Raw genomic sequence first — 26,292 nt, 5'->3', positions numbered from 1 at the left:
TACGTTCACATCTAAAAACCAAACACATGCACACACACACTGCCATCCCTATGCACCTGGTTCTGCCTGGTGCCGGTTCTGCCAAGGAAGGCAGAAACACACACCTTTGCAGCTCACACACCGAATCTAAATGCGCACCCCTGTGATACACATAGTCCATGCTGCCATGCTCAGGATGTAGGTCGTGCTGCAGCCTCATGGTGCGTTGCCGTAGCGCCTGTCCATGGAGGAAGGAGGAGCTTATTCAAAGAGTAAGGGTCAGTATAGGGTCAGTGCCTCATATCTCTCGCCCTCATTCTCCCGTCTTCCCTCGTCTCACCCCCTTTCTCCTTACATCCCTCCCATCTCTCCCTCTCCTTCCCTCGCTCGTTCATCCTCCCTCATCCTCTACCTCCCTCCCTCAGTCTCTCTTATGATCTCCCTCCCTCGCTCCATCTTCCAGCCTCCCCCACTCTCCCTCCCTCCCCTCCCCCTCCCCCTCCCTTCTCCCACTGGTCTTCCTCTCTCCCTCCCTCTGCTCTTCACTCCCTCTCTCCATCTTCCTCCACCCTCCCGGTCTGTCTCTCCCGCCCCCTTTACGTCTGCACTCCTCACCTGTCACTGTACCCTATCTCCTGCCAAATCCAGCCACCCATAAGTAACCGTGTTGGCAGAGCCTCAGGAGAGCCTGTTGATTCCTCCCTCCACCTCCTGCTCGTCAGCCGATGACGCTCCTCCTTGGACATCGCACCTCTAACTCATATCCACGCAAAACGAGGGGGGGGAGGGGGGGGGCGGAGCCATTTTGATTTCCGTGTCAGTTATTTCTGTTGATCATGTCGTGTCAAAAAGGTGCCCGTGTGTCCGGTCCTCACAATGCACGCTTATTTTGGAAGTGTGCGTGTGTTTATCCTGCTTAGAGCCCCCCCCCGCACCCCCACAATGACTGTGTGTGACCGGCAGGTGCCCCCTGCCCCCCCGCTCATAATCAGCAAATTAGAATATTTTAGGGTTTCAGCTTGCCGTTAGAGGAGGCCTTGGTTTTGAATGAACGGTGTCTTTAAAGAAAGAAAAAAAGTGTGATGTTCGAAAAGGTTCACTTGCCCATGTTTTACACTGCTATTTTTTTTATATGGATAAGCAAGTAATTGGGGCAGTGGGGGGGGGGGGGGGTCATATGAATGCTAAGGTAGAAAATTCCCCAGGTTTCATGAACTCTTCGGTGCTTCGAGAAAAGCAATTAACCCAGTATTTCTACACGATAAGCACATCTGAGAACCGCACTGATGTTGACTGGCTATGCTTCCAGGTTTCAGTGTTCCTGATTGCATTACAACAGTGTAATCAAGGTGCACATGTTCCACAGACCTGCACGCTCTAAGGAACACAACAATGGGATACTTTGGCTTTTATCATTCATGGCTGTGTTTTGGTTTGGTGTTATTTATGGATTACACTTTCTTCTGTTCTTCTTTCTTCACTCTTTGTAATCTTCACTTTTTAGATTTGCACGGTTCTTTTGCTACTGTGATGCCTGAATCCCCCTTCCGGGTTTAATTAATTACGCCTTATCTTATTATGTTGTCTACCTTATTGAGAATAGACAACTGGTTGTGAAGTCATTACTCTGCTGGTGTTCATTTTAGTCCATCTAATTTTTTATGTTTTTGAAATAATGTGTCAGTTAAATCTATGTTTTATATTAATTTTACATACCGTATTTTCCGGACTATACGTCGCTCCCGAGTATTAGTCGCATCAGTCAAAAAATGCTCCATGACGAGGAAAAAAACATATATACGTCGCATCGGTGTATAAGTCGCATTTATTTTTAAACATTTAAACAAGAGTTTCCTCGGCTTTTCGCCAGTCCCGGACAAGTTTTTCACTCACCCCAAACTTTCTTTCTGTTGCTCGATTGCCGTTTTCGGCTGCATACTTTATAATCTGCAGTTTAAATTGTGCAGTATAGCTTTTTCTTTTTGGCGGCATTTTATTTTGTGTTCTCTTTTGTTTTGTCTACGGTCTAGTTTATATATAATTTATTCGGTGGTGCAGTAGGCTTGCAGCGTTCAGTTGTAGGCCTAATGAATGACGGTGCCATCTTGCGGCCGAAGATTTATGTACGCACAATTTTGGCATATAAGTCGCTTCGAAATATAAGTCGCAGGGCAAGCCAAACTACAAAAAAAACGCGACTTATAGTCCGGAAAATACGGTAATAGGATTGATTGAGTCTTCATGCCCTATTGCCTCTCCTGTATTCCAGAGAACAACAAGGACTCCCAGTATCATAAGGTGTCGGTGAAGGCGGAGCCTATGGAGGTGGACCCCGTGCCTACAGACCTGGCTCCTCCCCCATCTCACCTGCTGGCCTTTGGCGCTATGGGGGCGAACGAGAAGAGGGAGCCAATGGCCAGTCTGCCTGAAGCACTGCCCCGCCCCCAGAAAGACCTCTTCTCGCAAGACATATCGGTGAAAATGGCATCGGAACTGCTCTTCAAGTTGTCAGGTATGCTCCCTCTGGACCTAAAACAATCATAAAACACTTACAGTGCACACTTACAGTGCACTGCGCACACACACACACACACACACACACACACACACACACACACACACACACACAAACTGTCAAACACAACACACACACACTCAGGGGTACACACACACACACACACACAGTCAAACACAACACACTCACACGGCTACACACGCGCACGCACGCACACGAACACACACGCAGAGACGGCCCTCATTTTTCCTGTGGCATGTCATTGCCAACCTTGGACTGTTGGCGCGTCTTGACGATAAAACCTACATGTTTCCATTGGGCTGCTGTGGAGGATCTGAGGTGAGGCGCAGGATATATGACATGCGAGCCTGTGGGCTCTGCTCCGCCACGGTCCCCACATGGCCATGAATGTGACACTGAGGCTGCAGACTTTGTTTGTATTCCTGGATGAAGACAGAGGATTTTGTAGGTGCACCTATTGCACCCTTGGGGAATGTGTGTGTTGCTGTGTGTGCGTGGGTGTGTGTGTGTGTGTTTGGGGGAAGGGGGGGTGGAGACAGACTTACAGGCACAGCTCTTCCACGTTCCATTGCAAGAGTATAATATGCGAGATTGGGACCATTTAAATCTCTCTGTCTGCCTCTCCTGCTGTGTCTCATTTTCTGTGTTTGGCAACTAAAGAGTTGCATTCAAGATCATAAGTCAAAACATGGACATTGAATTACCGTCTTATCTACCATACATGCCTTTGCACACAGACGCACACACACACACACACACACACACACACACACACACACACACACACACACACACACACACACACACACACACACACACACACACACACACGCACACAGCAAGCCCCATGGGTGGCACAGTGGGCACTGACTAAACCCTCCCGCCACCACCCTCTCCCTCCCCCACTCTCTCTAATTCTTTCCCCCCCTCCCCTCGTCTCCATACATGCTTGCTAAAGCACACTTGGCTGCACACGCTCCTACCACCCAGTCCCCCTCCCCCTCTCTCCCTCCCACCCGTCCGCCGCCTTTACATTTCTCCCTGTGCGGCATCGCCATGGCAACGCGGAAATAGACCTCCGTCCTTGGTGGGAAGTGTTGTGACGGAATGGGGCATCTTGAGAGTGGTGGGAGGTGGGGGGGGCTGAGGCAGCTTTGTGTGCGGGGCGAGGTTTGTGGTGGCGAGGGTCTGGGAGGGGGGGATGAGGGTGTGTTTTGGATGGGGAGGTCAGAGGAGGCCAGCATGGTACGGAGCGATGCCCACCCAGGGTGCTGCATGCTGGGCTGCATGAGTGGGGCCGGCGTAGCACAACACCGGTGAACCCTGAGCCTAGACACCGGTCCAGCCTGAGAGACAGGGACCTCATAGAGGCCGCCTTCTAGGAACTGGAGCACGAATGGGCCGGATTCTATCCGGCTATCCGAGTGACAGCTCCCTAAGCCAATCGCTGAGGTGTCCAGATTTAAGGGGGGGGGGGGGGTTCTTGGTTTATTTTAATTTGTTTTATTCATTTTATTTCAACCCTAGCTGGTTGATATCAATGCCTTGTTTTTTTTTATGGCTATTTAAGGTCTTCCTGTTAAAAATAAAGATATTCTTTAATAATTGTACATAACTGATCATTTCTTTCCTTGTCTCTACGCCCCCCCCCCCCTCCTTCCTCTACCCCACAGAAAAAGTCAGTAAAGCCAACGACCACAATAAAGACAGTAACATGGGACTAAACAGGTGAGAGAAAAACTGATACCACACATTTTTCAGTCGGAAATTTGAATTAGTACCTAAAAATATTTCCCTTCATTGGTATTCATTTTGTGTGCAATGCCGTTGGCGTCTGCTGACAAAATGACAAAATGGTGGGCCCTAATTCATGGACGTGTGTCGTGTGCTCAGTCCCTTCCTGGATGAACGCTTCAGACAATCACCCTTTAACTCGCGCTCCAAGAGCTCCTCCCCCGCCGAGGCCAGCTCCTCCGCCAGGACCGCCTTCCACGGTGAGACACACACACACACACACACACACACACACACACACAGTTACACACACACACACACACACACAAACCTATGCATGCACACATACATACACCTATGCACACGCACCGGTACACGCGCGCTCGCTGACACAAACATACACACTGGCATGCAAAATATCACGCTGATTATCACACTGATTTCACTGATTCAACGCAGTGTGGAGCATCCTGGCATCTGATGTCTGCAACTGTTGAGCGGAGGCAGGGAAGGCATGGCCGTGCATTATGTTGCATCTCTTGGCTGCCTAAAGATGTCTGCGCTCTTAATCATCCCGGCCTGTGCATCCTTTATGGTATACTATATATACTATGCTCTAGGTTCTTAAAGGGGTAGTTCGGAATTTTGGACATAGGGCCTGATTCCCAAGTGAGCATTGGTATTCTATATCACTGGAGACAGTTTTCAACACATTTCATACAGTCCTTCTAGTTGCAGAGTTCGCTCGTGCTAGGCTAGCGCAAGTCAACGGGCAATGCTAGCCTGCTATTAAAAACAGTCTTACCCACTCCACAGTACACCCGAGGTAAATCAATTATAACGCCAGACTATAGATTTAAATGTCTGTGTTGATAGAATAATGTTAGAAATAAAACTAACCTTGCATCGCATGAATCATCGAGGGACTACTCTCTCAGCAGAAGCGGAATTTTACTATGCGCTGGTTAGGTTTGTAACCGAATCACGACAGAAGAACGTAAACAGAAGCGTGGGACAGAAGCGCAATTGAACGACTAGGCAACATGATGGTTCAGTGTGCTTTTAGAAATTGTAGAAATAAACGGTACAGATGGGCACCACAAAGTTTCCACCAATTTCCAGTGCGAGATCCAGAAAGGACTCAACTGTGGCTTGTTGCTGCTGGCTTGGACATCAAAACACCGGCGGTTCGTTGGATACGCGGTTCGTTGGATACAACAAATTCCTCATAATCGTCTTCAAAAGCAGATGCATCGCTAACTCCTCCAAACGTGGGCATATCTTGTTAATTGAATACGCTTATAGAATTCCTTCGTTCACTGTACTCTGCGTTTGTAGCAATGACAGCGGCAGGTAACCTAGGTATCAGTCCGCCGCTGCCGTAGCCTACGTACAGGAATATAAACACTGCTGCTGAGACCCCGCAATTCCCTCAAAATGCAATGCAATGCAAGGTTGGTTTTATTTCTAACATTATTCTATAAACAGACATTTAGATTTATAGTCTGTCGTTATAATTGATTTACCTCGGGTGTACTGTGGAGTGGGTAAGACTGTTTTTAATAGCAGGCTAGCATTGCCCGTTGACTTGCGCTAGCCTAGCACGAGCGAACTCTGCAACTAGAAGGACTGTATGAAATGTGTTGAAAACTGTCTCCAGTGATATAGAATACCAATGCTCACTTGGGAATCAGGCCCTATGTCCAAAATTCCGAACTACCCCTTTAAAGGGACAGGACAGTTAGGATACGATAGCAGTTTACGGTGTTTAGCTTCCATAAGAGAGGTTGTTGTGATTATTTTTCCACAATGTCAACAGTGGACATATCGGCATCCATGTCCTAAGACCTACCTGCTCCTTCCGGCACGGCTTCACTGTCCGCGGCTTTGGATAACCTGCCTGCTGGATGACGTGATGCCAAGAACTCAGGGCTGTACATACAGTGAGCGACCGACGTGGGGGTCTACTACCGTGTCGGTATTCAGCTAGGGACATGGGCTTTTCCTCCACCCTTCAACACATCCCCAGCAATTAGCCTCACCCGTCGGCCTACTCTCTGAGGTGGAGGGAGCTCCGAGGCTTCTCCACAGCCTTCCCTTCTCCCCCCCACCCCCACAACCTTAAGGCCCCTGCCCTGGGCACCCCTTCCTCCGTTTGCTGGCACCCAAGGCCTTCCCTGTGCGTTCCTCTGGCACCAGGAGAGCCAGGGGTTAATTAGGTGGTGCCAGCCATGCCCTCGCCTCTGCCAGTTAATGAAAACCTGATTGGCTCCTGGGTGTCAAGGGTGCCCTGAAAGTTAATTCACCCATCACACCACCGCCCTCCCCATCCAGCACCCTCTCCCTCCCCTGTGTAGCTACTGCTGCTCAACTGTCTCTCTCTGTCTTTCTCTATCTCTCTCTCGGTTCTTGTCTCTCTTTCGCTCTCACTCTCTCTCCTTCTCAGTCTCTCTTCGGTCTCTCTCCTTATCTGTCTGTCCCTCTCTCTTCCTCACACTTCTTGTCCCTCTGTGTATGTCCTCCTCTCTCCCTGTGTCTGTCCTTCTCTCTGTGTATGTCCTCCTCTCTCTCCCTCTGTCTCTCCTTCTCTCTCTGTGTATGTCCAGTCCTCCTCTCTCTCCCTGTGTCTCCTTCTAGCTCTCCTCTCTACTTCTCGCTCTGTCTCTCCTCTTTCCTTCTCGCGCTTTCTGTCTCTTTTTCTTCTGACTCTCCTTCTCTGTTTCTTTGTCTGTCCCTCGCTCCTTCTGTCTCTCTCTCCTTCTGTTCTCTCAATACATCAATTATTTTTCTTTCTCTTCTTTATCTCTCCCCCCTCTTTCTTTCCAGTTTACATTTCCCGTGCTCTACCCATTGTGAGCATTTCTACATCTGTTGTTTTTGTCGTTTCATGGGATTTCTCTTATTTTTCCTGTTCTCACACTCGCTTGCTGGCCTCAGCCTCTCATCATTGAAAAGAAAAATACCTACTTTTTTTCTGCATCTGTATTTTTCGTTGTGCGTGTTAAACCATCTGTCTTGGGTGAACTCCTCTCGTTGTTTGCTAACCTCTGGACGCTCTACGACTCCGGTACATAAGTCGTGAATTTCCCGCCAAAACCCATACTTCTCTTCAACTTCATGGCTGACTACGGTACCTATTTACCTGATGAACAAGCACCAAGAGTTGCTCTTCACAAAGTAGTTATGATATGAATTGTATCATAGGCCTTCGACTTGCTCCGTCTCTCCCGCTACATTTTGCTACGGCGAGAACAACAAGGCGCCGATCAAAGATTGACTCAGTTGTACGACGTCAACATTGTCTGCACGATGTCAAGCTCACCAGATGACATGACTTTGTGCCTGAATCCCAATGACAGAAACGTTGTAAACTCCATAGAAACCCTCCGGCCATCTCTGGTGTTTACTCGACGCTGAAGTATGCTTCTCCCTCTAGTGCCGTGTGGTATGATGCAACGCACCAGATCAAGTCTGTGTGTGCACGTGCGTTTGTTTGTCCACGACAATGAGGCTTCAGGCGTCTCTGCTCTCCTGCTAACGCCGGCATTGGGGTTAGCTCCCTGTCTATGGCTCCCTCTCTCTCCCTTGCTCTAATAACACAAATTAAGCTATTAACCACTTCAAGGCAGACACTGCCTCCTAATTGGCTTAATTATCCGAGTGGCGGGCCGCGGGTCTTAGGACCGCGGACCCGGGGCCGTCCCCTCCTGGCCTGGTTTGAGTGACCAAGCTGTGCCCCGGCCTCACCTCTGACTCGGGACAGCTAATGCTGTTATGTGCTCAGGCTGAGCCGCCAGCCCCCTTAAGTAGGACGGGGCTTCTCCTCCTGGACAGCCTGTACAGCCAGACACACACAATCCCAGACCCACACACACACACACACACACACACACGCGCGCGCGTACAGTGGGCCTGGAGCAGGTAGGTGTGAGTAGCGGTTTTAGTGGGACCTGCTGGCCTATGTCATGGATGGATAGGAAAGGGTGCATCCGAAGGGCCGTTGGGCTGTGCAGGAGATTGCCTTGAAGGTGGACTCGGGCTAGGCCAGGGTTTGCTTTATTAGCGCATTTTATTTTAGTTTTTGACACCGACCGCCTGCCTGGCAGCCATGTGTACACCAGCCGCAGCATGCTCGTACCTTAACTAGTCGAAGTACCAGTCGTGCTATAGTTACACCTTTTAATACCGTGTTGTTAACATTTAATTTGATGATGTGTCAATATCCTTATGCAGAGTGAGTACAGCTAATAAAGGATAGATTCCTATTAAGGGGGATGAGTTCAGACCATATGTTCTGATCACAACCTAGCGCATATGGGAAAGAGTCGATCGGAAAGGATGAGTTTGAGGTTGACTGCTAACTGATGAGGTTGACTGGCTAACTGATGCCAAAAATCTTGTTTGTCAAAATTGAATAAAAGATGTCATGAATGTGTCATGGATTTCCACCCTCTTACAATATTCTCTTTCAGTCGACTCCTGTTGTTGTCTTTGTTGACGCAAGCAGTCCACCCACCATTTACGGTAGTCTGCAAGGAAAGCTTTGGTTAAAAACACCCGTCATCTATGTAAATAAACGGCTTTGTTCTCGCCTATTATAAAAGCAATAGTTCTCGCTTTTGTTTCGATAGAAACGGTTGCAACTTTGCCGTTACTGACTTATTAAATCTCTTCCAATACCCACCACCAAAGAAAATGTCTGTTTTGAGGTACAGGTCTTTGTGAAACGGTGGAGCGAGGCCACGTTATTGTTGCCGAGCTATTATGCTGCAAAACAATTGGTGGGTAAACAGCGCGGTATGCATTCAAGACACCCGTCCAAGTTCCATCCAAGTGTATTTATAGTGTACAAGTTCACCAAGATTGATGTTTTACATTCGATTGGGGTGCCGAAGGGTACCACGGTTCAATGCTATGTTAAAGCACCGGTGATTGTTAGCAGCTAGACATGCATTACCCAATCTGTGAGACCAAAGCAGGATCGATCAGACCCCATTTAACTCAGCATTTTTACCATGTTTTTTTTCCAACATGAAATGCTGTCCGAAGCTGACTCAATACAGACAGAGGCTGTTCTAAGGGCATTGCCGGGCTCATTTTTGTTAATGGAACATCCCTTTTATCTGCAGGTTAATTCTTGGTCCATCCATGCTCTGAATGGATAGCTCTTTCCTCAACCTTCTTGTCTGTTTTCATAAAAAAAAGATCTTCCTCCAGCTCCCGGCTCTACTGTGGCCCAGTGCTAAACACAATAGGTTGAAGGCCAGGGCCTAGCGCAGCACAGCCTAGAGGTCCGGTTAATTAGCATGGACAAATGCACATCCTTCACAGAAGGACTCTGAGCTTATTGTCGTCGCAAAAGATACAATGGCATAATATTTTGGGTGAAAAAGGACATTACTTTGCCAGAATTTATATTTGAAGACCTTGCACTGTGCGTTACACTGGGCCCATTGCTTTGAAGGAATTCTACTATGGATAATTTATAGTACAAAATGTATTATTTATCTATTATTAGTTATTTTAGCAAGACCTTTCTGCATCTGCATGTCGCACAACAGGGTATGATCGTATAGAGTGCCACACCTTACTGTGTGTGTGTGTCTGTGTGTGTTCCAGACTCTGAGAAGTGTGTGGGGGAGCAAGGGAACGGCATTGCCCAGTGGGGTCTGAACGAGCAGCTCTTCCCCTGTCCTGTGTGTGGCAAGGTGTTTGGCCGACAGCAGACCCTCTCCAGACACATGTCTCTACACACAGGTAAGGAAACGCCCCATGAGGCCCCCATTAATGTCGTCATTCTTATTATTTTAACCAATGGCATTTCGCTATGTAAAGACGTGTGTGCGTGAGTGAGAGCATAAGTGTTTGTGTGTGTATGTATTTATTTGTGTGTGTGCGCGCATGCACCCACAGTAAGTGAATAAGGGTGAATAGACTGGATTACGCTTCCTTTAAAGAGATTACTACCATGATTAGTCTCCCTGGGAAAACTGTCTATGTAATTACCCAACTAGAAGGATGCCGCCCCACGTACACACAAACACACACACACACACACACACACACACACACACACTGCAAGGCTACAGTACTTTTCCCAGAATGCCTCAGTAGTAGACGGACACAGTACTGCGCTCATGGCGGGGCTGTGTTGTTCTCCCCTGGGTCCTGATTACACTACCGTTTCTAACCCCCCCCACACACACTCACACACTCACACCTCATCTCCCAACCCATAATCAACCCCCCTCCCAACACACACACACACACACACACACACACACACACACACACACACACACACACACACACACACACACACACACACACACACACACACACACACACACACACACACACACACACACACACACACAACGCGCGCACACAGACACCCCAACACACACACACACACACACACACAATTGATCCATTCCACTGCATGGCCGCCACCTCCCGGGTCCGTCCCCTGCTCCTTATTAGACACAAGCAATAAATGTCACCGGCGGTACTAAGCATTTTATTCAAAGCATATTAAGTGTGGATTAAAAATTAATGCAATCTACTCGAGTACGCTAACAGCGCTACGCAGAGCCCTAATGAGGATGTAGGGGTGGACATTTTTATTTTTTTAAACAAATTTCTTATTTATTTTTTTACCTCTCTCATGCGGACACGGACACACACACATGCATAGCTGCATGCACAGGCACACACACCCACACGCCATCTGAGAGGGCCGGCCAGGAACAGCTTGGCCGCACCACGGAGCGCAGAAGCAGGGCATATGTCAGCGTGATGGTCTTTTTGGTTTCTCTCTGCGACACAAAGGTTGCCTGGCTCTGTGTCCATGGGGCAAAGGGTGTGGGTGTGTGTGTGTGTGTGTGTGTGTGTGTGTGTGTGTGTGTGTGTTGGTGGACGGGTGGATGTGTTCTGAATGGGTGGCGGTACAACACGAATACTGTGTAGATTAGGATTTGATCTTAATTATGTAGGTGTGACAATGGTGGTGTATGTTTGAACTGTTCCCTGCTCTCCCATGGGGTCTTTGTTGTAATGAGGTTGCATTGCTAGTACTTTAAGGAAATATTAAGGTTTTTTTCTGCTGAACATTTTGTTTCTGAGAGATCATGTTGTAAATATCTCTCCTTAGATAGACACATTCAACTGATTGTTTCTTCAAAATGATTGATCTATCATGGAAACGTTTATTTGACTAGCAGTTAAGTAAAATTAAGATAAACCTAAAACAATTACAAATAAAGAATGCAGGGCAAGTGATTCATTTTTGTATCAGTTTAGCATGATCCGTCGATTCAATCCGGTTACATCAGCTACATAAGCAAATATATTTCAATACATTCTGGTGTGCCTCAAGCAATGTATTGCATTGCTTTAAAGTTTGTTCACTCTTTGTAAACAGCAAGAGAACCTTCAAAGCAGTATTTTACGCAGTGACACAGTGCAACCTTCAACAGAGAATACTATTTGAGATGATGTCCTGCAGTCAGTAAAGTGTGTGTGTGTGTGTGTGTGTGTGTGTGTGTGTGTGTGTGTGTGTGTGTGTGTGTGTGTGTGTGTGTGTGTGTGTGTGTGTGTGTGTGTGTGTGTGTGTGTGTGTGCGTGTGTGTGTGCACGTGATTGTGTGTGTGTTGTGTTTCGCTGCAGAAGAGAGGAAGTATAAGTGTCACCTGTGTCCTTACGCAGCCAAGTGCAGAGCAAACCTCAACCAGCACCTGACCATCCACTCGGTCAAGCTGGTCAACACAGACACCGAGCAGATCGTCACCGCGGTAACCGCAGAATCTGCCGACCGCAAGAACTGCGCCTACTACTACAGGTGGGCCTGCAAACCACACAAACACCTGTAAATACAAACACCTGTCATAGATAAACCTGTCATAGCTAAAAACATTAGTACAAACGTTTCAATAATAGATCACAAATATTCCTAATAATGAATACACCTCGAAAAAATATGTTTTTCTCTCCTCTTTGTAAAAAAAACCTGCTTGCTTCACTCATACCTACATACCAACATATGTTCGTTCAAGAACACACACAAACATATAATTTAACCTTGAGAGGACCAGGTACATAACATGACCCTTTTATGCTAGTTTATATTGAGACCCCCCCCGCGACCCTCCTATAGTAATAATAATAATTATAATAATAATAATAAGCCGATGTCTCTCTTTTCTCCCTTCCTGGTCTGGTTTCCTTCCTGCGTCCAGCTGCCATGTGTGTGGCTTCCAGACGGAGCTCAACGCCCAGTTTGTCAGCCACATGTCGCTCCATGTGGACCGGGAGCAGTGGATGTTCTCGCTGTGCTGCAGCGTCTGTGACTACGTCTGTGTGGAGGAGAACGACATGAAGAACCACGTCAGTGCTGGCCACGCGGGTGAGGGCGCTGCTCTGGTACACTGTCCTCCTCGGGAGCGGGTTCCCGTTCTCTCTGACTATCTATCTATTAGCCGTTTGTGAAAAATCTCTATTTCCCTGTCTTACTCCCAGTCTCACTCCGTCTATATCCCTGGTCCACAAATTAATCTCTCTCCCTTTCCCTGTATCTCGCTGTCTCTCTCTACCGGTCTCTCCCTCTTCTACAATTTTACTCTCTCCCTGTATCTCGCTGTCGCTCTCTACCGGTCTCTCCCTCTCCTACGATTTTACTCTCTCTCCATCTCCCTGTATCTCGCTGTCTCTCTCTACCGGTCTCTCCCTCTCCCTCTTCTACAATTTTACTCTCTCCCTGTATCTCGCTGTCGCTCTCTACCGGTCTCTCCCTCTCCTACGATTTTACTCTCTCTCCATCTCCCTGTATCTCGCTGTCTCTGTCTATCGGTCTCTCGCTCTCCCTCATCACACCTTCTCCTCCCTTGCGTACCGTCTCTATCTCACGTCCGAGCGACGGGTTTTGATTTAGTCATTTTGTTTGTATCTCCAAAATGATCCCAAGCGCCCTGGAGGCCTTGCATGAGGACGGCCCACAAGGTGGACCGATGGATTTCTTGCCCAAGTCTGATATAAAGGAACAATTAACCTCCATTGTTGCTGACTCAATTTTCCCCAATAGAAACCCATACATATGAGTCAGGTGTTTTGTATACAGGCTTCTAAAGGTATGTTATGTTGGTTACACCGCTATGGGTTTCTCAATGAAAATAATTACAACTGACGTAGTTTGATGACGTCATGAAGTAGCGTGGGAGCAAAGGAGGGGTTTTTTTTAGCACCATCGCTAGTGAAAATCTAGCTGATGTGACTCATGTAACTACCTTCTAGTTATACAGCCACAAATACCGTTAGCTAACGTTACATTCACTGGCTCATTCACCGTTAGATGAGTTAACTACCCATGAACCTGCAGCTAATGTTATCTGGCATACTCAATCATGTGGGAATCCAGCGCTGTTATCCGTGGTCAAAAATCAATCTTACTTAAAAACAACTCGAGCTAAAATTGTTGAACATTGTACAACGCAGTAACGTTACAATGTTAAAATGGTGAGTATCAGCTTGGTGGCTGGCAGGAGGCACTCCTAAGTCTTTCCTGGGATAGTGAGTCTGTGTTTCCCCTGAAGTAAGGGGGTAAGGGGATATGACATCACCGACGGTTGACCAAATAAAATGCGGCATAACCTTGAATAAAACAAAGGATTCGAACACTGTTGGAAATATTTTCGATAATGAAAGTACCTTAGTCTTTTTATGTACTTTTCTGTATTCAGATATTTGAATACAGAAACCTTACATAGTATACAGTTTAAAGTCGCTCCAACTAAGGGGCGCTGATTGTCAAAGCCGTGGTACGCACATTCTTTTCAACCAAGTGGGAAAAAAAAATCCCCATTGATTATGTTTGTTGGACCGTTTTAGTCCTTCGCCTCAGTCTCAAACATGCTTCAAGAACCAAACTGCCTTTCAGTTGGACTCCTTGGTCTTTGCACTTGAGAGTCAGAAGGGCCCTCGATAACTGCCAAGAAAAGTACTGGCACTGAATTCCGTGCCGTACTCTGGAGAAGAAGTACTGTGACCTTCCCGGCTCGGCCTTCTCTGGTCTTTCAACTCAACAGGTTCCAACCCCCTGTTGGCTGACACGTGTTCCTCGGTCTGAAATATCTTTGTACAGTTTAGCACTCATGGTTTATCCTTCCGCTGTGTGGGCGTGTGGGAGGGAGGGAGTGAGATTGTCCATCCCAGACAGCTCTGGGGTCTTTCAGAGGCCACACCGGCCTTGTTTATCTAAGAGGCCTGGCCCCTTATCGCGCCTGAGGGGGAGAAAATCAATAGGCCTTGGGTCCTTTGGAGATGAGCGGGGTTTACGATGCCACTGCGGCCATCTTTTAAGTCCCTCAGTCTGCTTTGGCATTTTACCTCCCACCCACACAAGATGGACTCCCCGCTGCCGTTTTTCCACTCGGGCTTGGCGAGGTGCGCACAGAGCCCAAAACGCTGTTGCCAGTCCTCTGTGTGGTGTATCCACTGTGTAACATAGTTGGGAAAGTAGAGATTGGTCTTTGAAAGAAATCCTGTTTCGTCACCGGCATAGTGACCGTTTTTGCGTTGTTTCCCATCCTAGTGTTTTACCGTTATCCGTTCAATCCAATCCAAGCAACAACCGCAATATCCTTTCTCATAATTATCGCCTTCGGATGCTGCTTTCTGAAAGCTTTGTTTTCGGTGGTGCAAAACGCTGCCTTAATGTGTGCAGGCAACCAAAAGGGAGAAAGAGAGAGAAATTTGTTGACACATTTCTTCAGCATGGTGTGACCTCACCATGTGGCTGAAGTCGTTATCTCACACCATGTTCTCTCCTAAGTTACTAACAAACTCTTTAGCAGATGCGATGAACAAAGCACCTCTATGAGGGAGAATTCAAACTGGATCCCTGTAAATCACGGGTTTATCTGTCCAAACGGAGTTGGAAAAAGCCAGACTGGAACTGGCTGGGCACGGTAGGTGTCAAACTGACATCCTGCTGTGAAGGCTGGCATCCCCTGAATGGAGGAAGTGGTCTGGTGTCCTGCTTAGCCGGGCAGGGACACAGCTTAGGGGAGCTGGAGCCGGTCTGCTCCATGGTTATTTTCTACCCATGAAATGCTGGGCAACAACGGCTCCATGTTGGTTCGCCCTGCAGCGTGGTCGGTACACTCAGTGTGCCCCGATACTGCCTGTTTATGTTGAAAGAATATAGAATACAAGACGGGATCCGGCTGTCTTTTTATTTGCAGTCATTCATTCTAAACCAACCTGTGCCTGAATACTGCACAAACACACTAAATAGCTCAGAGCCTCTGATCACTACTGACTCAGTGTTATTTTAATATTAGCAATAAGGAGCTAGCTCAGCGTGCAGATGATGTGAGCCGGGGAGGAGGTGTGGGTGCAGCAGCTGATAGGTCCAGCTTGCCTTACAGTATGAGGGGAGGTCAGCCTGCGCTGAGCTAATCCTGCCAAATTAACATTCGTATCGAGGAAAGGAGGAAATGTTTAAGGTCACGTATCTATAGATGGACAAGTAAATCATTTATCGCACTTGCAGCGTGCATAGTGTATGCCAACAGGACCCTAATTAACCTGTTCTGAAGCAAATCCCGGATGTTAAACTCCCTGGGGATTTCAGCAGCCGGTTTGAAGGCGTTGTTTAAAATTAGCTGCAAATTGCCTTGTTTGCCCGATTTTGAAAACCAATAACATATTTTATCTCTGCAGGGTAATTGCGATTGTGTGTGCACGTTGAAGACGCTCACTTCCTGAGTGAATGTCTTTTTCGTTCTGGCTGTGCTCCAAGATGGCCGCAGCCATCTTAGGTCCTTTGACCATGACCCTGGTCTCTCTCTCCCCTGCCCCCCGCCCTCTCTCTCTCTCTACCTCCTTTCTAGTGAATTACAAGATGGAGGAGTGAGATCAATAAAAGCACACACATTGTTCTCTGATACTGCTGCCAAAGCTGCCCCCTGCGTGTGTGTGTGTGTGTGTGTGTGTGTGTGTGTGTGTGTGTGTGTGTGCGTGCGCGTGTGCGTGCGCGTGCGCGTGCGCGTGCGAGTGCGTTACAGAATTTCTTGTAATTACATTAAATTGTACATATGCAAATCCCTTTATATGCCATTATTACTGTGCGCATCAGTACTATGGAATCAACGATAGTTCTTACGCGTAAGTAACCCTGTGCATTTCGTCCATTAAAACAAGGATATGAAACAGTCTGCAAAATTAGGGATGCAAGACAGCCACGCAGCTTTTTAGTTTTTTACAAGACGGTGAATGTCAAAGAGAACAATAACGTTAATCATTGCATGGATTTACCCTCCTCCTCTTCTCCCGCCCCCTTTCGACAGGTCTGATTTCCCGGAGTCCCCTGAGCGAAACCAAGAGCACCTCCTCCTCCCTCTCCGCCCTCAGCGATTCGCTCAACAGCTCCGAGGGCAGCGACCTCACCCACAGCACTGAAGAACTCAAGAACCTGCTAGCCCCGCCTTCTTCTGCAGGGAGCCAATCCAGCTCCGGAAGCCACTCCGGATCAGGAACAGAGGAGAAGTCGGAGAAAGGCAAGGAGTTCAGTCAACGCTCTGGGCACACAGGTCTTTACTGGTCCTGATAATGGGTTCATACACAAAAGCCCTTGTGAGGGAATGCCCATATATGGCAGGGGCACCTTACTCGCTGGACTTACTGTGCCGTCAAACTAGTAAGACTCAGTGCCACCGAAAAGACCGGAATTTACAGTTATTCAGAGAGAAACACTAAAAACCATCAAAAAAGATACACCTTTGGCAAAGCCGTCATACTCCACAATCAAGTCAGACTGGGACAGGGACGACTAATGGAAAGTCCCATTCGTAGAGAACTAACTGTGGCAATATAGACACCGACAAAATGACATCACCTGCCCAGCTCCAAAACATCATTGAACCCTTTTACTCCCTTTCATAATCCCCCTTCTCCGCCGTGCTCACGCTCTCACCTCTTCCTCTCTCCCTCTCTCTCTCTCTCCCTCTTCAGGCTTTGAGTGCGTCTTCTGCAACTTTGTCTGCAAGACGCGCAGCATGTACGAGCGCCACCTCCAGATCCACCTTATCACGCGCATGTTCGAGTGCGACGTGTGCCACAAGTTCCTCAAGACGCCAGAGCAGCTGCTGGAGCACAAGAAGTGCCACACCGTCCCCTCCGGAGGACTCAAGTAAGGAAAGCAAGTACAGACGAGAGGTTCCTAGCTCCCAGCTGCCCGCCATCACCCCCCCCCCCCCCCCCCCCCCTTACCCTAACATCCACCTCCATCTTTGACCCCCTCCCAACAACCACCTTCACCTCAAGTTCAGGCAAGAGGTTTCTAGATCACAGCCGGCCACCATCACCACCCCAACTCCCCCCCCCCCCCCCAAACATTAATCTTCATCTTTGACCCCCCCCGTCCCCCGTCCCCCGTCCCCCGTCAACCCTAACAACCACCTTCACCTCAAGTACAGACAAGATGTTCCAAGCTCACAGCCATCTAACACAAAACACTAGCTACCATCTACCTAAAGTCAACATCTGCCAGCCTCACCACCGCCCTGCAAACCCAATTTCCCTTCCAGAACCTCTATTTCCCAAGCCCTTATCCAGCAGCTCCACCTTCCATCCACCTAACAACTCCACACAACCATTGCCACCTCCAACCCCACCCAACCATCTCCATCCCCACTCACCCAGCCCAAACCAGATTCAAAACACCCCCCACCCCCACCCCATAATCCTCCACCCTAAACCCATGGCTCTCTGTTTTGCTTCTCACTCTCTCTCCCGCTGACACACACACAGGTGTATTCATCATGGGTGGGCAAAGGGCTCATCTATTTCCATGGGTCTCCTGTCTTTCATTTTGAATTATTATTAGCTACATGATGCCCTTATTCACACATAGTAAAATGTAATGATGTAGTTCCTTGGAATACATGTTACTGTTAACATACATAATTATATATAGCCTCTGAGCCATTGGAAGTTAATTAACCTATGAGTTAAGAAATTAACGATGACAATAGCTTCTAATTAGGCTGCCATACATCCACACATCTCAAGAAGGACATTCTCCATCGCGGATAAGCATGTTCATAATGTCAGAGATCTCAATGGCTGAAGCCTGGCCTGCATCTCAGGTTAACCACTAATCTCATATCAGTGTCTTAGGATAGCCATGTTCTTTTTATTTACTTTAAGAAAATGTGACGCTGTGATCTTATTTCCAACTAAAATACCAGAATCCCGCTTTCCAGCTCTCCACTCTAAAGCGAACAGGAGGCTCCACTTTAGCGTAACATATTTAAAGACATTCCCAGCCCGTCGAGTAAACATGAAGCGCACACTGCGTATGTTAACATTCAAACCTACAGTCCTACAATGGCTGTTAAAGCCGGCTGTGAAAACCCAGTTGGAGGGTTATCTTTCTCTCGCTGTGACAAAAGGATTCATTACTTTACTTTGCTTGCTTGTTTTTAAAACGAGGACCAGCCAAATCTGTTCAGGTTTTATCACCGCTGTGTTAACTAAAGCTGAAGTTACAACTCTATAACACGAGAGTGACGTGTATGTTCTCACCAGAAGCAGAGGGTCACCTTGGCTAAAATAAGTTTGACATAATATTATTATTGTCTTTTGTTCAAAATGGCCAGATCCTAGGCGTTGGGCCTGATCTCATACATGCTGTTGAAGCCTCCTTCTTCCATAATGACTTGCAGGAAAGAGTAGCGGTTAAGGGGTTTGACTCCCAGCCCAGGGTCCTGGTTTCAAGCCCCAATTTCCGAGGGCCTCACCCCTACCTGTTCATACGTGTAATTGGAATCAGATCAAATTACATAACTGACTAAAAAAGTCGATAAATGACTGAATAGTAAGTAGATAATGTAGGAACGACTGAAGCATGAATAGCTATAAAGAGACGGTCTATTCCCTGTTATACGTTCAAATCTAGATGAGGCACTCCGTTTCCCCTCTCGTTTTGAGTATGGCCCTCACAAGGGTACATATTAAGGCTATGTATACCATGGCCTCCTCCTAATCGAAACCCTTCATCAGAATAGGACTCACTGTATAAGAAGCGCTTGACCCAGAGATCTCAGAGCTCTTAACCTCGCTTTTGCTGCTTTATGTATAATAAAAAAATCCTACATTTTAATGGGTATCAGGCCTCGAGGCAATAAAAGCTAAAACATTTAAAAGGGCGTGTAGACGTTTTATATCGACTTCAGAGTCTCCCACAGCATACAGTAACCATGTCTTTTTATAATGTAACTGATCCATTATAATGTACCCCATTCAGTTGTATCCCCCCAAATGTATGTCCTCTGGCGAAACCATGATGCATTCCAACCGACACGGCAGTCATTGTCCGTTGCTTTTTTTGTTGCCATCACAACGGTGTTTGCATGCGCAGTCATTGATTGTCATTATGGATATCGCTTCATCTTGTCATGAGCAAATAACTGTTTTACATCGTGTTTCTATGTAGTCATCCGTGGTTGCAGGGTGTCTCAGACTCCTTTAAATGTGTGGGAATTGTAGTTTTTTTATTAGACACAGCCCAGAGAGCTATGTGAAGCCTGCAGGCTATTGAAACCAGCCCCTTTGAAGCATAATAGCACTCCTATAAAGTATTTATAAAGGATTTTTATAGTCCAGTGTAACTCTAACTGTCACTAACGCCAGTGTTGAGCTATATTGTAATCTAAATTATTCAAAAAGGAGGAAGTTGCTTAAACATAAATATTGTGCTCAGTTAAGTAATTGAAGCATATATATGCATAGGTTATCCAAAATAAAAATATAAAGAAAGCGCCATTTCATGGCAATGACATTTGCATAGCTATGCAGAGGTCATCATTAAATACCGGCCTTTTCTGTTAAAGGAAAGGCAGAGAAGAGCAGAGAGCAGACTGATGTACTGTATGAACTTAATATAGACAATATACTTCTTCATCAACCCTGATGGAACCATACGATGATCAGCTATGATTTTGCGATCTAGCTTGTTTTAGTAGATGAACAGACGGCCGATTGTGAAGTCAGTGTGTAGACAGGGAGAGAGGGCCTTGTCCATCTGAGGTTTTTCTGAGGTGATTCTGTTCTGCAGGGTTTGTGAAGCGCTTTGGGGCCCAGAGCAGATGAAAGGTGCTATTTAAATGTAAGTGCCACTCCATTTTTTCATCATTTCCTCCTTCCATGTCCCACTGCTCCCATCTCCCCCTCCCCCTCAGCCCGTCGGCCCCACACGCACAAACCCCATGTCATCTCCACGCACGTCTAAAGACGCCGCACATAACCCCCCACACACACACACACACACACACACACACACACACCATTTTCCTCGTTAAACCAAACAGCATTTGTACACATTGCACATAACGGTTCCCTCACCTGCCTCCTCCTCTTCTTCCTCCTCTTCATCCCGCTGTGTCTTTAAATTTAAATCTCCCAAGGTGTGCATTGATTCTGCTTGTGACCGCCACACCCCCTCACGTTAAATGTTTTCTGCTGTTGTGTTGTGCTCCCTACCTCCCTCCATACCTCAACCCACCTCCCATTTGATCCCTGCCCCCCCCCCCACCCTTCCTTACTCCCTCCCTCATTCCCCTGCCTCTCCCTCCTTCCCTCCCTTCCTCCCTCCTTCCCTCCCCCCCTATTCCTCCCCCCCTCTCCCCTTCCTGCCCTTTCTCATTCCCATCCGACCCCGTGCCCCCCCCCCCGCCCCCCTTCCCCTCCTGCAGGTGCCCCCTCTGCATCTACTCCACCAGTCGCCCAGCAGCCATGGAGTGCCACCTGAAGATTCACTGCAAGGTGGAGTACCGCTGCCGCATCTGCCAGGCCCTGTGGGCCGACCAGGCCTCGCTGGACGCCCACGTGCGCGCCCACCGCCTGGGCAACCACTACCGGTGCGAGCGCTGCGGCTACCTCTCCAAGACGGCCAACAAGCTCATCGAGCATGTGCGCGTGCACACGGGCGAGCGGCCCTTCCACTGCGACCGCTGCGCGTACAGCTGCAAGCGCAAGGACAACCTCAACCTGCACAAGAAGCTGAAGCACGCGCCGCGCCAGACCTTCGGCTGCGGGGAGTGCCCCTTCTCCACCACGCACCCCTTCGTGTTCAGCCGCCACCTGAAGAAGCACCGGGCCGGAGGGGCAGCGGGGGGGGGAGGGGAGGAGGACGAGGAGGAGGAGGGGGGGCCGGGGGGCGGCGGGGAGACGGGGCAGCCCCTGGAGGGGACGTCGCTCGGCGGAGGGCCGGCGTCCAAGCGGCGGAGCCACGAGGCGCTCCTCTTCGGGGCCGGCGGTGGCGGCGGCGGCGGCGGCAGCAGCGGGGGCAGCGGGAGCAGCAGCCCACTGTCCAGCCTGACCGCCTCCCAGGCCCTGCAGTCCGTGGCCCTGTCTCTCACGCTGGGCCGGTCCCCCCACCCGCACCACCACCCGCACCAGCGCCCGACGGAGCACCCGCTCCCCGCCGGCCCCCACGGCCCCACCACCTCGGGCCGAGGCCCGGCCGCCCACAGCCCCGGCGCCCCCCCCTCCTCCCTCCTCTTCCCCTCCTCCGCCCAGCCGGGGTTTGAGCAGTACAGGAACTGTGACCGCGCCTACCTGATCCCCCTCACCACCCTGTTCAACCAGAACAGCCGCCGCCTCACATTCCACGCCAGGTCGCTGCCCCTCCTCTTCTCCTCCTCCTCCTCCTCCTCCTCCTACACCACCTCCTCCCCCTCCGCGCTGCCTTCGCGCTCCCCTCTGAGCCCCGCCTCCCAGAAACACTCCTTCCTGGCCTACCTGGGCCTCGGGGAGCGGGCCAAGACCGTCTGACCTGCCGCTCCTGCCCTGGTTCCCCTCCCGGACTGCCCCTGGCGCCCCCTCAGACAGCGTGGTGTGAATGACCCCTAACTGACTGCCATGGCAGGGACTTGTTTTTTTTCCAATCAGACCAGCAAAATAAGCTGGACCAGGCAAACTAAAACAAACAAACTGATACAAGGAAAGACAGAAAAAGAGAAACATTTATGAGAGAGAGAAAAAAGCTGTATGTGCTCAAAAAAAATGCATTTATATTAAAAAAAGCTGCTTTTCTTATTAGTTCTACGATTTAAATATAACTACTACTACTACTCCTCCTGTTGTCTTTTCAACTTCTGAATGACTCGGACCCGACTTTATTACCCGAGAAAGAGTATCTCGTTTTTTTGGTAGATGTTTTTTCTTTTCGTTGTTTTACAAAAACTTAAAAGTTGGAAAAAGAAGAAACAACAGTTGCAAGTGCTACAGATCCAGTGCGGTTTCTTTTTTGTCTATTGCTCTAATGCATCAAAATAGCATGCCTGTCTCCGTGTTTCAGCTAGCTTTGTCGTCAGTAGAAAGCTGATAACGAAATATCGTGAACTGTTAGCGGGGCGCACCGTTGACGGGAACCAATGAAACGGAAAGCTTTTTCTTTGTAAAAGGCTCGTTTCCAAAGCAACGCCTCAAACCACGCACTTCCTTATTTATCAATTTTGTACATAGTTTTGTAGCTCCGCCCCCTATTCCCCAATGCTTTGATTTCTGTTGATTTTTTGTATAATGGTCAAACCATATGCATAGTTGCTGCCTGATATCTCCTCTGTCTCAGTATGATTGGCTGGTCGTATACATTTCTTTACATTGCTGTCCTAGTTTTTATGTTTATTTCAGAGACTTTCCATGCAAATAAGGTGGAACGGCTGCTCCTAAGAAGATTCTGTACTTTAGTTTTCAAATGCTTTGATGGACCCAGAAGTCAAGTAAACAAGTCCAATTTACAGTTAAAAATAGGGCAAACTTAGTGATATGACTTGTCAACTAGGAACTGCATTTCATAGTGTTAAAATCAATCAAACCGAATTGGCATGTTTTTTTTTAGTATGACCTGCGAAGGTATTAAACTCAAAGTATGAAAAGCCAACAAATTACATATTACTGAGAGCAGGTGGATATCAGTCTAGCATGGTGTGCAAATCTATGTGTTGCGCACGTATACTTTAATGACATATATGGATAATTGTTTTGTGGAGGTGACAAGCCCAGGGCAAGCTAGCTAGCTAACTGCCCAGCGCTCCCAGTCACCACAGGCCGATTCAATGGTGCTTTTTGGAGGTTTTTGTAATTTTGTGTAAGGAAAAAAAAAGAACTGTTCCAAAATGACTTGAATGAATGTATTTTTTTTTCTGTCGTTTATGTACATGAGAAAGAGGTGTAGCAGGGAGGCGTTCTGTTTCAAGAGTGAAGTGGTGGCCTTCAATGTCATTTTGTCTTTTTAATTTTCTTTTCTTTTTAACTGAGCCTTTTACGTGTTATGTTTTCATATTTTATATACTAACATTGAAAAGAAGAAGAAAAAAAAATAACCCAACATTTTTGGAGAAAGGCACCTGTATGTGCCATGAAGAAGCAAGCCATTATAACTTGTACAGAATTGTGTTGAATGGCTTCATTTATAGGCCCGGACAGACATGGTACCGCATTCGAATCCCCGATCCTCCTCACCCCTTTTGAGTTTTAATTGCACTTAACTTGGTTACCTTTCAAGGCAAAAGCACTTAGGCCCTCTATCTTCCTTTTTAAAGTGCAACATTAGAGTCCAACAAGCCACCGGTATATGTAATGGACGGCAATCTTGAAATGTTTTCTGTTAAAATGGCTGGAGAGAGTTTTGTCCGTAGGCATTTCTGGTGGAGCAAGGGTCCGTCTTTATGAAATTGGCGAACACAAATGAATACAAATTGCATGAATTAGACAGTGGAGGTCAAGCTCTCCCTGGGAAGCGAACAGTCCCAGGCTAAATTGTTATCGCCAACTTTGCACAGTGCTGCACTTTTGATTATGAGAATATGTATTTATCAATACAAATGGACTGTGCTGAATAAGAAGTGTATATGATATAGGGAAACATAGTACAAACTTTTTTTTGCTTTTTTTTTTTTTGCTTTACCCATGACAGACATTGCTCATGTTCCCAAGTGGTCTTCAAGCCAAAATGGTTTCTTTATATAAATGTAAAGGGATTTTTTTTTCATCACCTTATTGTTGCTCTTTTTAATAACTTTTTTCTAATGATTCATCGTTGATTGTTTTTATTTTTCTACATCAATCATGTCAAAACGTTGATCGGACAGAGGATGCGCATTCGTCAAGACCAAAATGATAATTGTTCATTTCCCTTTTTTAACGGGACATGATTTTAGGATGGAATCCGTCATGGCCTTGTGTCTCTCCCCCCCCCCCCCCCTAAGCTAGTGTCATCGGTTCTAGTGACCTCTCGCTCTCCCTCTCTTTCTTTCCCTCCAATACATCTGCTTACTCGTCCCTGATTAATTTGAGATCTGCGCTATCTTTTGTACTCTAGTGCCACTTGGTGGATCGGAGGGCTTCTGTGAATGAGTCAAACTAATTATCAGGGTCCACAAAAGAAAGAAGATAAGAGGCGAGTGGGTGGGTGGTGGGGGAGAAAAAAATGATGTGTCCACTTTGACACTATTTAATCATCTGCCTTCTTTTTAATACTGCGTAATCGCTATGTAATCAAAATGGCTGCACTTCTCCTCTCCCCTCCCCCTCCCACAATTTCGAGTTTAATATCCGAAAAACGGTAACAGGGCTTGGTCCTTCTTAAAGAGACAGTATTTCTCAGCGCTTATCCTCTGTTCTGTGTGAGTGTACGCAGCCGACTGACACAGATCTGTTGGGGTTGTTGGGGGGTTGGGGAGTTGAATTGTAACTACCTTTCGGCACCCACAGTATGATTGCTCTCTCCCTCGCTCCTTCCATCTCCCTCTTTCTTTCGCTCCGTTTTTTTACCACTTCATGGCTTTGAAGTCTCAACTAATTTCCTTGGTTGCATTTAGTTTTGCTTTTTTTAGTACTCCACCGCACAGTCTACAATCATTTAGCTTTAAGTTTGGCTGTATTTTTCAAATTAGAACTGGCTCGATTATCATTGTCATTATCTTTTGGCACTGGGTAAAAAGACATTGGTATGTGCTGTATAAAGCTTTTCTTTTGTATTACTCCATTGGTAGGGCTGTACAGGGTTGTTTGTGATGATAACTGGTAAATAGATCATTTGTACTTATTTGTTTTTTTTTTGTATTTGTTTTCATTTGGCATTATTTTATGTTCAAATTGCCAGATCTAAATGTAACAGGATTTGAAAGTAAAGCTTACATCAGATATCTGCTGTCCTCGTTATTATTGTTATATATGTTCTTATGCCATGAGAGACGTTTGTTTCCCCTGGATAATGGAGAGGAACCTTGGCTGAGTCATTAATTTCAATGAATGAGTCAACCAAGGTTTCCCCAAACCAAGGTTCTAATATCAGTTCAAACTTTAAAGCTCTCAAGTGTTGAACATCATTCCGAGCTCTAAAGTTCGTAAGAGAGTTAAATATCAATCCAAATTCGAAAGCTCTATAATGAGTTAGTTATCAGTCCAAACTCTAAAGGGAGTTAAATATCAATCAAAACTCTAAAGCTCTAAAGGGAGTTGAATATCATTCCAAACTCTAAAGGGAGTTTAATATCAATCCAAGCTCTAAAGTGTGTTAAATATCAGTCCGAGCTCTAAAGTGAGTTAAACATCAGTCCAAGCTCTAAATGGAGTGGAATATCAGTCCAAGCTCGAAAGCTTCACATCTCGCCTGCTAGCTCCCTGGCTAGCTTTAGCTTGTAGTCCTATTGTCTTTTACACATAGGGACACGTTTATGGGATTTTGAGACGTATGTTTTCTAATTTACCACCAGCCGAACGCCATCATATTCCCCGTAAGGAATAGTGCCGGCCATGGCTTGCAGCTAATCTATTTTATTTTTTCAGCCAGAGAGCGATGGGAGGTCCCTCTCTCTCCCCGTTCCGTGTTGTGGTAATGAAAGTTACAGCACGTTCCCGCCCAGCCAAAGGTTGGCCCTGCCTAATGAAAACAGATGAATCAGAGATAAAGTGTTTGCCGACATTAAGGGACTCATTTATCACTGTTAGCCTGCGAGCTACGGAGCACCTTGCTTCTG

At 47.2% G+C, this 26,292-nt stretch overlaps 1 protein-coding gene across 5 annotated transcripts in view; it reads left to right on the top strand.

The window, feature by feature from the left end:
- Window positions 1-25,456, top strand: part of znf827 (zinc finger protein 827) — a 68,470-nt gene extending 43,014 nt beyond the window's left edge. For 3 of the 5 annotated variants that reach the window (XM_060046273.1, XM_060046271.1, XM_060046268.1), the window contains exons 6-14: window positions 2,249-2,491; window positions 4,189-4,243; window positions 4,409-4,509; window positions 9,869-10,006; window positions 11,918-12,089; window positions 12,487-12,653; window positions 16,594-16,803; window positions 17,258-17,435; window positions 21,001-25,456. In XM_060046273.1, coding sequence (XP_059902256.1) covers window positions 2,249-2,491; window positions 4,189-4,243; window positions 4,409-4,509; window positions 9,869-10,006; window positions 11,918-12,089; window positions 12,487-12,653; window positions 16,594-16,803; window positions 17,258-17,435; window positions 21,001-22,081 — 2,345 coding nt within the window. In that variant the 3' untranslated portion in view covers window positions 22,082-25,456. The remainder of the gene's footprint in view (window positions 1-2,248; window positions 2,492-4,188; window positions 4,244-4,408; window positions 4,510-9,868; window positions 10,007-11,917; window positions 12,090-12,486; window positions 12,654-16,593; window positions 16,804-17,257; window positions 17,436-21,000) is intronic. The other 2 variants (XM_060046269.1, XM_060046272.1) reach the window with 2 other exon arrangements.
- Window positions 25,457-26,292: the final 836 nt, after the last annotated feature.

This window comes from Gadus macrocephalus, chromosome 3 (assembly GCF_031168955.1).
Source record: "Gadus macrocephalus chromosome 3, ASM3116895v1".
Taxonomy (NCBI): Eukaryota; Metazoa; Chordata; class Actinopteri; order Gadiformes; family Gadidae; genus Gadus; species Gadus macrocephalus.
The sequence above is the reverse complement of the archived record's forward strand: the minus strand, read 5'-3'. Positions and strand labels throughout refer to the sequence as shown.